General features: G+C 35.8%; 1 protein-coding gene across 1 annotated transcript in view; it reads right to left on the bottom strand.

Moving 5' to 3' along the window:
• Nucleotides 1-5624: 5624 nt before the first annotated feature.
• Nucleotides 5625-14031, bottom strand: part of LOC140155922 (retinoblastoma-associated protein-like) — a 32687-nt gene continuing 24280 nt past the window's right edge. Inside the window, 4 exon segments of the mRNA XM_072178941.1 lie at nucleotides 5625-12229; nucleotides 13011-13150; nucleotides 13660-13772; nucleotides 13775-13819. Coding sequence (XP_072035042.1) covers nucleotides 12204-12229; nucleotides 13011-13150; nucleotides 13660-13772; nucleotides 13775-13819 — 324 coding nt within the window. The 3' untranslated portion in view covers nucleotides 5625-12203.

The following is a 14031-nucleotide window of genomic DNA, read 5'->3' as shown; positions in this document are numbered from 1 at the left end:
AAAAGTTGCCTTATGGTCCAGAATTCAAAATGGCGGCTAAAATAGTGAATTTTAGTAAAAATTACTTGAAAGATATTCTTAGGCCGATGGTAGCGATATTGGTGTCTAGGTATATGTTTCTGACATATAGGCCCCTATAGTGTACATGACCAAGTCATTTAGATGATGACATCTTAAATGGCTGCCCTATGCTAAAAAATTCAAGTGGTGGTCAAAATTGCAAATTTTATATTGATTTCACATCATTATCATATAGACACCCCAGCTCTAGGGACTTAATTGTTGTTTTAAATCTAAGGTCGCCGTGTCACAATATAATCACTTGTAATTGGTACATAGATGCCCAAATTATTCAAAATGGCGCCATTAACCAAATAATAACATTTGATGTCCATTGATCTATTATGATTTAAAAAGGTGGCCAACTGTTGTATATCCCGTAAAAGGGAAGCGATTTCTATCTTTAAACTGGGGAAGATCGGCCATAATAAGAAACATAATAATCATTATAACGCAATTAAGGAAAGTGATTAACCCTAGAACTACGTAGGAGGTTGTACCACCCCTAAGGTTTTCCATCCGCCATAAAATAAAAAAAACGCGTCTTTACGCCCAAACGACTTAAACTAATCGTAGATCCATCATGTACGCTCTTTTAAGTGATATAATTTTTACCCCAGGACCTTACCCGGGGTATGTCCGACCATCAAAGATCATTGATCATAGAGGGGGGGGGGGTCAGGCCCACCATAGGTTTCTACAGTAAATACAGTTTCATTTCACTCTTGTAAAATTATTCCAAGATATATTGACTTTTTACTTGTTAGTTTGGTTGAAATAGTCAATTTCTTTTATATATATGAGACAATTCGGTGAAAATCGCATGTTCGTAGAATTTTTGGAAGAAGATCAATTTTGCCTATACTTTTGTAAATAACCAGAATTGAATACATGAATACAAAACCCACCCAAGTCCATCGAAAGTGATTTTGAGAAACCTAAAAAACAAATGTGTATTATACATGCCGGGTATAGGCCATTTTGGATTTCACATGCTAATAGACCCACGTAGAGGGTTGATTTGGGTTCAACTTTTATACATAAGATTGGCCTATGTATAAGCAACACTTTTCCATGCTTAACTCAATTTGGCCAAAGTATGGACTTGGGTGGGTTGTGCATTCATATTTAATTTTGCAAGGATGTGCTCACATTATGACGTCATAGCGATATGATGTGGGGAATGTTTGTACTTCTTTTGGTATCACTGGATAGACAAAGACCCATAGCTATACATTGGTAGCAAATACAATTGAAAATTAGGGGCATTTATTTAACCTGGGGTGACCAATCAATGCACAGGTACTGTTCTCCCTTGGTTCCCAGGTTCCCAGTTCTAGTGTTAAACGTACACATGTTTCTACTTTTGATTTGTTATGAGTTAAAATGAGTCCAGGGATGCCGTTTTCAAGCAACCAGCCGTAGTTGAGAGGATATGTCTGTTTATACAAATCATAAAAGCAGTTAACAATGCCATTTGCGACGAATATTACTCGCAGGATATATGACATTTCGTGGATTTTCTGCATGGTCAAGGAGCCTTTGCCAGGGACAGGGAGTGAACTTTTAGGCGTTTCTACCTCATGCCGCTAATTACCATGATGGTATATACCTGGGGGCACATCAAAAATTTTGGTGGGTATGCTCCCCGGAATTTTGAGGTGGTGGGTCTTTGGGAGCTGACGGCGTACCGGTAAAAGCCCTGGGGGGTCACTCCCATTGTGGCCTGTACACCATCCGCGATAATGAAAACGCGTAAAAAGGGTCGTTTTTCGTGGGTAGGCACGATCCGCGCGTATCGCGTTTAGGGTGTCAAAAACATGAAAAATTGGAAAAAAAGGGTAGCAAAATTGCAATTTCTAAATACGCGGAAATGAAATTTAGGGTATGAAATTTGATGTTAGGAATGAAATCCCTGTTTAGGGTGTCGTTTTAGCCAAGGGTTAAATCCTTGTTTAGGGTGCTTTTCAAAAGTTGATTATCGCGGATGGTGTACAGGCCACAATGGGAGTGACCCCCCCGGGGGTAAAAGGGGTCTTTCGGAGCTGCAAACCGGGCTGTGAACAAGTAAAATGGGGTCTTTTGGAGCTGCGAAAAGTCAAAATCAAGGGTCTTTTTAGGCTTTTTGGTTGAAAATCGCCTGAAAAAACAAGAAATATGAGGAATGAGCAATTTTTGGGTCTTTTAGAGCTGAAATTATCAAAATCAAGGGTCTTTCGGAGCTGTATTTTGGTCAAATATAGGGGTCTTTCGGAGCTGCGAAACCCAAAAGGAGGGTCTTTCCGGGGAGCATATCCGTATGGTCATTTGTGTTGAGGGCCCCCCCCCCCGGGGGTATATAGCGACTGTTCCTTGGAGTCAGTAGTTAACTGCGAAAGCTGGATTTGTTAGAAGCTGTAAGAAAGCCATCACATTCGCTTGTTTGGTAATACTATTGACCAAGACCTGATATCCTTCTGATAAAGGCGAGTATCTATTGAGCAAGGATAGATGATACACAATAATTTCCATTTTTAGCACATTAATTTCACTCATAACAGATCAAAAGTGGAAACGTGTGTAAGTTTAACCCTAGAACTACTGAGCCATATTTTGTAACACGGACTACAAAGGGGTGGGGTGTTGCAACCCCCTAATTATCAATTACAAACGTCATATGCCGTTATATTTGGTACCAAAGTATAGCTATAGGTCTACTCTCTCCAGTGATTCCAAAAAAAGTCCACATTCCTCAGTCATAATATCGCTATGACGTCATAATGTGAGCACACCCTTGTAAAATTGGGCTAATCTACAAAAGTATAAGCAAAATAGATTCGGCCAAAAAAATCTACGATTTTAAATCTAAAGTGCGATTTTCACCGAATTTTCTCAAAAGGAAATGACTATTTCAACCTAATTAACAAGTAAAAAGTCAATATATCTTGGAATAATTTTACAAGAGTGAAATGAAAATCATGATAGCCTCACCATGGCCATCTTTGATGGTCGGTCCTACCCCCGGGTAAGATGCTTGGGCAAACATTTTATCACTAATGAGCGCAATGGATGGATTTACGATTAGCTTAAGTCGTTTGGACGTAAATACGCGTGTGTGTTTTTATGGCGGATGAAATATCTTTGGGGTGGTACAACTCCCTGCTTAGTTCTAGGGTTTATCACTTTACTTATTGCGTTATAATGATTTCCATTATGATGTTTCATATTATTAGGTCTTCAAGTGCCTAGGTTTAGAGATAGAACTACCTTTTTAAATCATAATAGATCAATGGACATCAAATGTGATCCTTATAGTGTTAGTTAGTATTAACATTTGGTTTAATGACGCCATTTTGAATATTTTGGGCATCTATGTTCCATTTATAAGTGACACGGCGACTTAAGATTTAAAACAAAATTTAAGTCCCAAGAGCTGGGGTGTCTATATGATAATTAGATAACATCAATATAAAATTTGCAATTTTGGCCACCATTTGATTTTTTAGCATAGGGCAGCCATTCTAGATTTCATCAACTATCTAATTGACTTGGTCATGTACACTATAGGGGCCTATATGTCAGAAACATATACCTAGACACCAATATCGCTACCATCAGCCTAAGAATATCTTTCAAGTAATTTTTACTAAAATTCACTATTTTAGCCGCCATTTTGAATTTTGAACCATAGGGCAATATTTTTGGATGTTGTAAACTAGCTGAATGACTTTGTTATGTCCCCAAACATATAACTGGACACCAAAATCACCACCATCGGCCTGAGAATGCCGTTCAAATGATATAGACTAATATTCGACATTTTGACCGCCATTTTGAATTTGTGGGCATAGGGCAGCCATTTTGGATTTTTATAAGCAATATAAATGACTGTTTCATGTCCACAAACATATACCTACACCCAAACTACGACCATCGGACCGAGAGTGCCGTTCAATAAGTTTTCGGCATTTTGGCGGCCATTTTGAATTTGTTTGGTATAAGCAGCCATTTTGGATTTTGATAAACTATGTAAATAACTTTTTCATGTCCACAGTCATATTCATAGACACTCAAATCATCACCATCGGCCTGATAAAGCCGTTCAAATAAGTTTGGCTAAAATTCACCATTTTGGCCGCCATTTTGAATTTTGGAACATAAGGAAGCCATTTTGGATTTCGTAAACTGTCTAAATGACTTTTTCATGTCCATAAACATATATTTAGACACCAAAATCACCACCATTGGCCTTAGAATACATTTTTAGTAATTTTGACCCCCATTGTAGGGGCACCCCCCGGGAAAAGCACTTTGGGCACATTTTTAATTAAAGTGGACTACGGAGCGTGTTCTACGCAAAAATTTCAGTCTAGAAACCGTATCAAACATAAAGTGAACACTATTTCCCATCCGCGCGTGAATGAGAGCCCGACTATATCAGTATGAATTTAGACGGACAATTTTGTTTGCACTGCCCGCATAGATATCCCAGTAAAATGTTCAAATTTTTGGGCATTTCAATTACAGTTGGCAGGTATGAAGTAAGGTTTGAGAGTGGTTTTTGTTTAATTTGGAAGTACTGATTCCAAATCATTTAAGGGGTCAAAAGTCCTAAAATGTACACTCTTTTGCCCTGCATGAGTGAATGCAATCATGGCGGAATCCAAACTCTTTTCCCTTTGGTGCTCCTAGGAAATATATCCATTCAATATCTGAACAGAAATCAGTTTAACATCAATGGCATTCTAATCTTTGAATATCATTTGGTTATTTTGGTTAGACACATTAAAATACTAAAGAAAGGGTTTGATATGTTTTATAACCAGAATAACATGGTTTTATTTCAAAACAACAAATGCATAGTTTCAACAACATGAATGTGATTCAAATGTACATACATACAGTTTAGGCAAAATGGATTATATTAATTAACACATGTCATCTGGAATTGCTGAAATATTCCACACATGATCTGGCAATTCCAGTTGAAATCCATACATCCACTATGGACGACATGGCTTTAATCCCCACACAGGGAGTGTGAATGTCAAATTGAGTCACCCATTCAGGTAACTCCATTTGAAATACACAACCTGTGTGGAAGATTAAGGTAATGTCTTCCATATGGGATGTGTGGATTTCAACTGGAAAAGTCAGCAACCCACATGAAAGGAACACTGAGTAGCTTAGTTTTATGCAACATCCATGTGTGACATGTTATAGAAAGGTACCTTTTGTCTTTTATCCCTACACAATGTAAAAACAAAGCTATTTTAATCCCATCCTAAATCCTATAATAGTCAGGTCTCTATACAACAGCACCTGCTCCAAATGCCTGGTATTTATGACTAGCTGTATTGGGCCATTCCAGAAATTATCCAACCCTAAAGATGACACTGGGATTTCCCCCTCGAATATTGGATGGGAATTCTCTTCTTGAAAATGCCTTTCATACAAACATCCCATTTTGTATCCAGATGCACACAGATTTGTAATGTACAAAGTATCAAATGCACACCTTTGGACAGGTAAATCCCACTGTTATGTTATGGATAGCTTGGGAAACTCCATATAGTTTTGTTGAATCATCTACAAGAAATCCCACATCAAAATTATTTTAACTTTATCATCTTTAGAGGGTATATGACAATTTCTGGAATACCCTACTGGAAACAGTGGGATTTACCTGTCCAAAATTTAAGGTGTGCATTTGAAACTTTGTACATAAAAAAAAAAAATTATCATTGTCATCTTGAGATTACATGACAATTTCTGGAATAGCCCATTGGAATTGATGTAACTGTCATGGCGAACACAAGGTACCTTTCACATCAATACATGTGTACACATTGTTTAATTCTGCAAATCCACTTCCAGGCTTCAGTAAATTTACATGTGCAAAAACATGTCTATAGTCTAAATATCTACCTCAAGTCACTGACACTAGCTTTGAAGTTCAGCATGTACTGCTTTGGCTTATTGTGGTTTCTTGCGTATACATATGCGGCACGTTGGTCTCGCGCATAAAAGTATGTACACGCACCAAGTAACGCTAAGCTAACACAGCACAAGCTGAACTTCAAAGCTAGTGCCAGTGACTTGAGGTATATAGATGGACTGAAGTCATAATATAGTGTATTGATCAATGCATGTAGATAGTGAATTACAGAACAATCAGAAATATTTAAAATTGTTGCAGCATGAAAACTCAACCATGAACACAATTGACCGTTCCATTTCAAAAACCACAACCCCACTGTGGACGATTTTGGAATTCCAACCAAATTTCAACCATTTATATCACCATTTTCATCCATAAAAAGAATTCCAAATTTGAGTCCTGAATTGTTTGTGCAAATTTCAACTGGATTTATATAAATTCCAACAATTTTCAACTTGAATTTCACACAAACCTGTAACAAAAATGTCCAGCTGGATTGACCGTATGTGAGGTGCAACTGGAATTGTGATGGCAGTGAAATCTTCCACAGGGGAGTGTGGATATTAAATGGAATAGCCAATTTAACACTTCAAAATAGTCTCAGAGCTGATGATAACAATTAATGAGTATCAAATAGACTCCACCATGTTTGAATGTCTCAACAGAAAGGCAAAAATAGCATACCACTGGATTATTTCATTTTGTGTCCGAAAAGTTTGATTTAAAGTGAGTGTTTTATTTGCATTTTGGGTTTAATCACGCACCCTTACGTTCGAGCTTACAGATGAAAATTATATTTTGATATTCATCAGGCTTTTGCTGATAAAATGCAGGCGATGCACTATTTTGCATGACAATCCAATATGGCACATCTACCATATACTGTGTCATGTCTCAAGTTGAGAGTGGCTCAGCGTGACTATCAGTGCATGTACAGACTGTATCAAAATGATTGGTACCCATCAGCTTTGTTGTCTAATAAAATGCCTGCTTCTCCCAAATTCAACATTTAACCCTCTTGAAATGACTGTAATTTATTGTTTAATGACCTTTTATGACATCAATCTATCAAAAAGATGGATCTTATACTGCATTTTGATGGGACATTCTTCTCCATACTCATTGGATATTGATGGGTACCAATCATTTTGATACACCCTGTATGCGCTTGCATCGTCAGCATACAGACAAATCCCTCCTCTACGGATGTATATACACCTGGCAGGATTAGGCGTAATGTGAAATCTAACATGGCGTTACTCTCAACTTGAGATGAGACGCATTATAGTATTACACACCGCGGGCTATCCCGAGTCTGGACTCCAGAGACGAATCTCTTTGTGTGGTATACATTTAACAATTTCAAAAATTGTACACACACTGTGGAAAAATATGAGTATATGTATTAATGTACTGGTTCCTTTGTTAGTGATGTGTGTTTACTCATGACACTACCCAGGAACAGGGTGGATGGATGCAGAGTGATATGTGGCTGTCATGCACAAACTGTGGTTGCTGAAGATCAGGTTGACTTTGGACTCACATGGGCTGAATATGACAACCATGATATGGACAAGACAACCATATAGCACACTACATCCGCCTCTAACCCTGTCAGTCACTTAATTCATGTGCTTTGACAATAATTCTCTATACTAACCCAAGAAGGGTACTGCAAACATGCCCAACAGTCTCTAATACAACAAATATTAACAAAATTACAACATTAAATCCATACACATACCCGTATACTTCTGTATACTCTAAATCTACAAATATACACTATTTCAAAAGGAAATTGATTTCAACAATGACCTGCTATTATAACACACAATTAAGGTTGCAAACATATAAACCATCATATGCCGGCAAAATTCTGTATCAGAAACAGTGTGTGTATACATGCGATGTGACCCCTTCCCACAAAAGCAGGAACATCATAAAATGTTACTTTAGTTTGTATTTTATACAGCTGTACAGTAAAAAAAGAAACGTTAAAATGATACATTTTTTTGATTTTGCACATGTATACTTTTGAAAATATGATACATTATTTGGCTTGTTCTTTGGAAAAATTGTGTAAATGTAACAGGCCTTTTCACGACTTTTACAATCATGCATGCCCAAAATATATAAATTATTTTTCATCAATACTTTTTTGTGCTTTGGACAGTATTATTGGTACCACAACCAAAACATCGAAGCAAACTTTCTAAATGTAGACCAATTTTTATATTATTGTAGGCCTTAACTCTCAAAATGAGGTCTGCCAACATGTTGCACATTTTGTGGGAATGGATAACATATGCTAATATTACACAGTTGAATCCTGCTCAATTTGATAAAAGTAGCAGGTCACATGATGAGAAAATCATGAAGTTGCCCAAATGGGAGTTCTGTTAGCAACTTGACATTTTGAAAGTGGTTTAAATCAGTGCAACACCTTGGATCAAGCAAGTCAACATTAATCAATAGCAATAAACCTGACTAAATCATGGTATCGATTATTATCAAACTTATTATCATCAAACTTGCAGGCAATGTGTGATTGGTTGTGTGGTTTGGGTAGGGGTGTATGGATTTCAACTGGAATAACCCAATTATGTTAAAGAATGCATCAGAAATCGTGACAACATTAATTGTCTATCTTGAAATTTGACAACCTTTGTTGAATTACTGGAATTCACAAGAAAAATATTGTTTGTTTTAATTAACAGACAACAAACAAAACACACATGTCATCTTTTAGGGAACAAAACCAAAAGATTGACAATGTCCTATAAATCTGACCCCCTCCCTCCTGCCTCAAACATACTTGTGAAATGTTGAACATTTATAATTTTCAGCATCAATATTTTACCGTTATTTTCTCAAACATAAACACTCTTTGACCCCACCCCTTCATTTATAAAACATCAATATTTTGATCCATTCCTTTCATGTCAGCAGGTAAGTACCAACTTCTTATCATTAAAATAGAACAATAACAGAATAAAAGTTGATCATCTTTGGTGAATATTAAATTTGGATGGTCTCATCTCTAGATAGCACCAATAACGTTATGCATACAAGTCACTTCAGTTCCCTAGTTTTTTAAAACTTTTTCTTCCACAGTGCATTGGATCAGTTTGACATTGTTTTATTATTATAATTATTTCAAATCAAAGAGTAAATATACATACATTTTTGACAAAACATTTTTTGTCATCCCCTCATATTTCAGTTAGTGTAGAGTGATCAGATTTGACACAAAACTTGGTCAATATCTCTAACCACACAGTCTTTCGCACATGTTGTATATTAAGGAATAATATATCAGGAATCAATTAATTTGGCTGAAATCAGCTATTTGAGTCTCACAAGTTGCAACATACAATTTGCAAAACTTAATTTGAATTTTCTACAAGCAAGTGTCATCAAAATCAAATAGCATGCACAAAAAGTGTTTAAAAAGTGAACTGATTGACTGATATGCCTCATGCACCATAAGGCCAACAAATTATTTGGTAGTCCTCAACCACCCTTTGGAAGGCAGAGTCGGTTGGTAAGAATTTTTTGTGATCAGCGATGAAATTCAATTGCAATTACTGAAAAGCCATAGCTCTGACTGTAGGGATTTTCATCATGGGGAACAACAATCGTTTGGTGTTACAGAATTGAAGTGAGAAAATAATTATTTATTTGTAAAATTATTGCTGCAAATTTATACTGTAAATTACATTATTAAACATGATTGGCAAATATCAGATTTGATGTATATGTGCCATGTAAATTTTGTGTTACATTTATAATGTGACAATATAATGGTAAATAAAAAAAATTAAAATCTTAAAATGTTTTGAGTCGGCTCAAGAAGTAGGGTCAGTTAGTTAAGGACAACAACACATTTATTTTTTGGCCATAGCTCATGAGCTTCAAGCTGCTGAGCTTATCAGTCTAACGTTAGACCCAGAAATTATACCATCCAAAGACAACATTCCTAAACATGTTCATTGCAAAATATGTAAAACATCAAATCATTTTATGTACAAATTGAAAATAGATCCAAGACCTTGCCAAGAGGGGAAATATTTTACATGCTTGGAACATTGAAAACAAAATTCTTAATTTGTTACATAAGTTAAACAAACACTCTTGTGTAAAATTAACTAAATTCTTACTTTTTCTTTACAGCTATTAACACTTTTTTCATCTCAAAATTTTGAAATCAGTTTATATTATATTTTGGTACAGTTTATACAATGTGGAAAATCTTTTGATAAAAACCAATTAAGATTAGACATGATAATTAATACTAAACCAAGTTGATAAAACCAAATTAATCTAAAAAGCTGGCAATCAATAAATAGATGTTTAAACTTGAAGCACCTGTCAATTAATGATACTAATAAGGCATCTTGTACAACAAAACCAGTTCTCTTCCAAGAACTTCCTGCAACTTTATGCTCCAAGAGATTGGTTGATATACTGTAAAGCATGAAATACTTGTGTGCATGAACATTTCACAAATACATTGATTCCAGAAATTTTCATGCCAACAATTATTAAGGCCTTTAAGAAAATGTATCAATTTTGCGAACATTAAATGCCACAAAAACGGTGGTAAACAATTCAGAATTATCTGTAATTTGCTTCTTTGGATTTTTCACTTTGCTTTGTGCCAAAATGGCCAGATAACCAAAGTTGTACTGTAATCAATACATACCTACGCCCCAAACTCATTTGAAAAATCTACCACTCACTGGTTCTTTTTCATTTGCTATTGAATCCATCGTAACATTTTATTTTCTTGTTTCTACAAGATTCAAACTGCAGAGAACCACTTGCTTCTCCTTTGGTTGAAAATCACATTAATTAAAAAATGCAATTTACAACTATAAATACATACACACACTATTGACTATACTTTTTTATCAACGATTCACTTCTTGCATGGTCATCAAATTTGAAGATAGAGCCTCGATCTGGCAACATGCCTCAATTAAACCAGTCATATAACATTGTGTAAAGTGGCTCTACCCAATATGGCGGAACCATGCAAGGGGTGAATACACGTAGGTCTAAATCCTGTCCATCACCAACATGGGGATATACAAATTGTAATACAGTGTCACTAACATAATTATATGGACCACTACTAAAATAATAAGTTATTAAAAAATGCCCATGTATGATAAAATGTGTTATTTAAACACTGCAGAAATTTGAATGTAATCTGGACTACACAAAGACTATCAACATCGCTTTAAAAGCTAAAATAATTCATCATTATTGTTGTCATTACCTCTTCGATTTGAGAAAAAAACTATTAAAATTTGTTCTAAAATGAAATAAAATTTGCTATAAACTGTTTGAAACACTTCATCAAATGGGAAAACACAGTGTTACATACATGGCCCAATGCTCAAAATTAGACCAGTCTTGGTAAGACCTTGAGCAAAGGGTTTAAAAACTACCATCAACTTTGGTAATGATGTTAAAAATGTTTATGGGGTGACTCTGGGTCATCGTAATCAGCGATTTCTGTTATGTTTAAAAAATCAACTTGGAACTTGCACATGTCATATATATCAATTCACCAATAACTAATGCTTACCCCTTACCTGCCGAGCACCATATAGGCACTTTAAAATATTGAACCTGTGTGAACATATGGTGTAATTGGATTTCCTTGCATGATCTGTGGAATCAAGTTGCATGTCCTGGGACAGCTTAGACATACCTGTTAAAATGAGTCGTCGGATATCTGCACAGTAGACTCAAGTCTTGTCAGGAGGCATCATCACAGCAGCCTTACAAAACTCGTAGATCAAACATTTTCAAAACCTAGATGAGGCTACTTGATGCCATCAATGACATATTTTTATTTGGCACAATTTAAGTATATGCGTAAGAATTTAATAATGAATGATATTTCTTTGTCCTCATTTCCTAAATCTGGCCAATCCCTATATTTCATGTTGGGAAAGCCGTCTGTATTTTTTACATTAAGAAAGCATAACACATGGACAGTCCCTATCAAATCAGAATGGTTACCATGGTTTGATACTCAACCATGACTACAGTCTGGGTAAGCAGCACCATGCTCTAAGCAAACTTGGTCTTTTATTGATTGGTTCATCAGTTAATTCTTGGTATATCCTTTATGGTATTTTATTCTCAACATTACCCACAATAACATAGTCCATTCAGTCCACAACTTGATAGCTATGTGTAGTCTTGATCACTTGCTGTTTTGCATGGCAGAATCTGAAAAAACATAATGGTATAAATGACTTTGATTATTGACTGCTTGTGACCAAAATATAATTCAAAGGGGGGGGGGGGCGTTTATTAGAGGTCATTTTTAGAACGATAATTCACATTAAAATCATTAGGTAAGCTTAAAACCCACGCTGAAATGATGAACTATTAACTTAGTAATGACGACTTCCGGGTTCACTACCAGATTTTTGCCAATTACCGATGTATGCACCTTGGTAAGCTTACTACACAAGATAGCATGGAAATATCAGTACTTTTAAAACATCTTTGTTCAGGCCTTGCCGTTTGAGGCGAGCGATAGCTCTCGCTCGCCCAAACTCGATTTCTAGCGAGCGATTTTCCACTCACCATAGAAACTAAATATCACTCGCTGTGAATCTCCCAAAATCAGCAATTGAACCAGCCAATTCAGCATTTAATCGATTATGTGACCTCTTCAAGCGGAGAAAGTCAGAAATTTTAACATACCGTTTTAAAGACCAAAACTCTACTTGATTATACCTAAATAAATGGTATTTGTGAAAATTCAACCACTCGCCCACCATCATGCTAGCGAGTGATTAACCACTCGCCTTTAAAATCTAGACGGCAAGGCCTGTTTGTTGTAAAAAGTGGTGGGGGCGTTTATTTGAAGGGGTGACTATTCGAGGAAATACAGTATGTGCTTTTGTGGTCTTGTTACATGTACACACATCCCCCTTTGGGTCATGCATTTATAGTGACAACAAATCAACCACATCTGAAACCTAACCAAAATTCTACTTACTTAGTTGTGACATTCTTCTGTGCATAAGAGGTGATGCCATTTCAATATCTTTGTGGTTCCCGTTACTGTTAGGGTCTGGTGATTTGGAGTGACCGTTGGTTGATGATACCGATGGATCTATAGGAGAACTTCTTAAACCGCTATAAAATTGGAATGAAGGAGAGTGGTATTAGACAAATCAAATCGTTAGTTTGTCAAAATGACTTTTTTGACAAATGACCAATGTCTCAAAGCAGCTACTTGTTCACAAAAATGTTGGTAAAATGTGTTTGTTGGTTGAATTGTGTAATTTTAATCTTACAAGACTTAATATGAGTGACAATATTTCATTATATGTTTAAGAATGTAACTTTTGAAAGTTCAGATTGTCTCCATTTTTCTCAAGTTCATGCTGATTGAGTTGAGTCGGCGAAAAAACATATTCCACATTGGTTTTTGAAATCTTCAAGCTTTAAGACATACTTTGTTTGCACAATGGTTTTTTGTTGTTGTTTTTTGCTAATGTTACATTAAACAGAGGCTTCAAAGCATATTAAAGCAATTAATAGAATTTTTATGTACACTGACAAATCTATCGACATTGGATAATGAGAGCACAAAAATATCATGAAGTTACATCTAATACCAGCTAGGATCATTCCTGTATTACCTTTGTTCTGGTTCTGCTGGGGGCATATCATCATCCATATCTGGCCCATCCAACATCTCAAATTTCAGCCGTTTGGATGTAGAAGATCTTGTGTTGTGGGGTGAATTTGAATTTATGCCTCTCGCATGTGATCATTGATTTCACGTAACTTTTCTGAAGACTGGAGCAAATACAAGAAAAGAAAATTTATGTTAAAATCATCATTAATTCCAAGCCTGTAATGTGAAAATCATTTTTTTTAGGTCAATACAGAAGTGAAATGTTTGAAACAAACCAAATTATTAAACACTTGAAGCTTTTATCAGTACAACTTTTCAATGAATACTGAGATTTGAAGTGTGAATTCAAACAGACATGTTATTAGCTTTTCTA

The sequence above is a fragment of the Amphiura filiformis genome, chromosome 6 (genome assembly GCF_039555335.1).
Source record: "Amphiura filiformis chromosome 6, Afil_fr2py, whole genome shotgun sequence".
NCBI lineage: Eukaryota > Metazoa > Echinodermata > Ophiuroidea > Amphilepidida > Amphiuridae > Amphiura > Amphiura filiformis.
The sequence above is the reverse complement of the archived record's forward strand: the minus strand, read 5'-3'. Positions and strand labels throughout refer to the sequence as shown.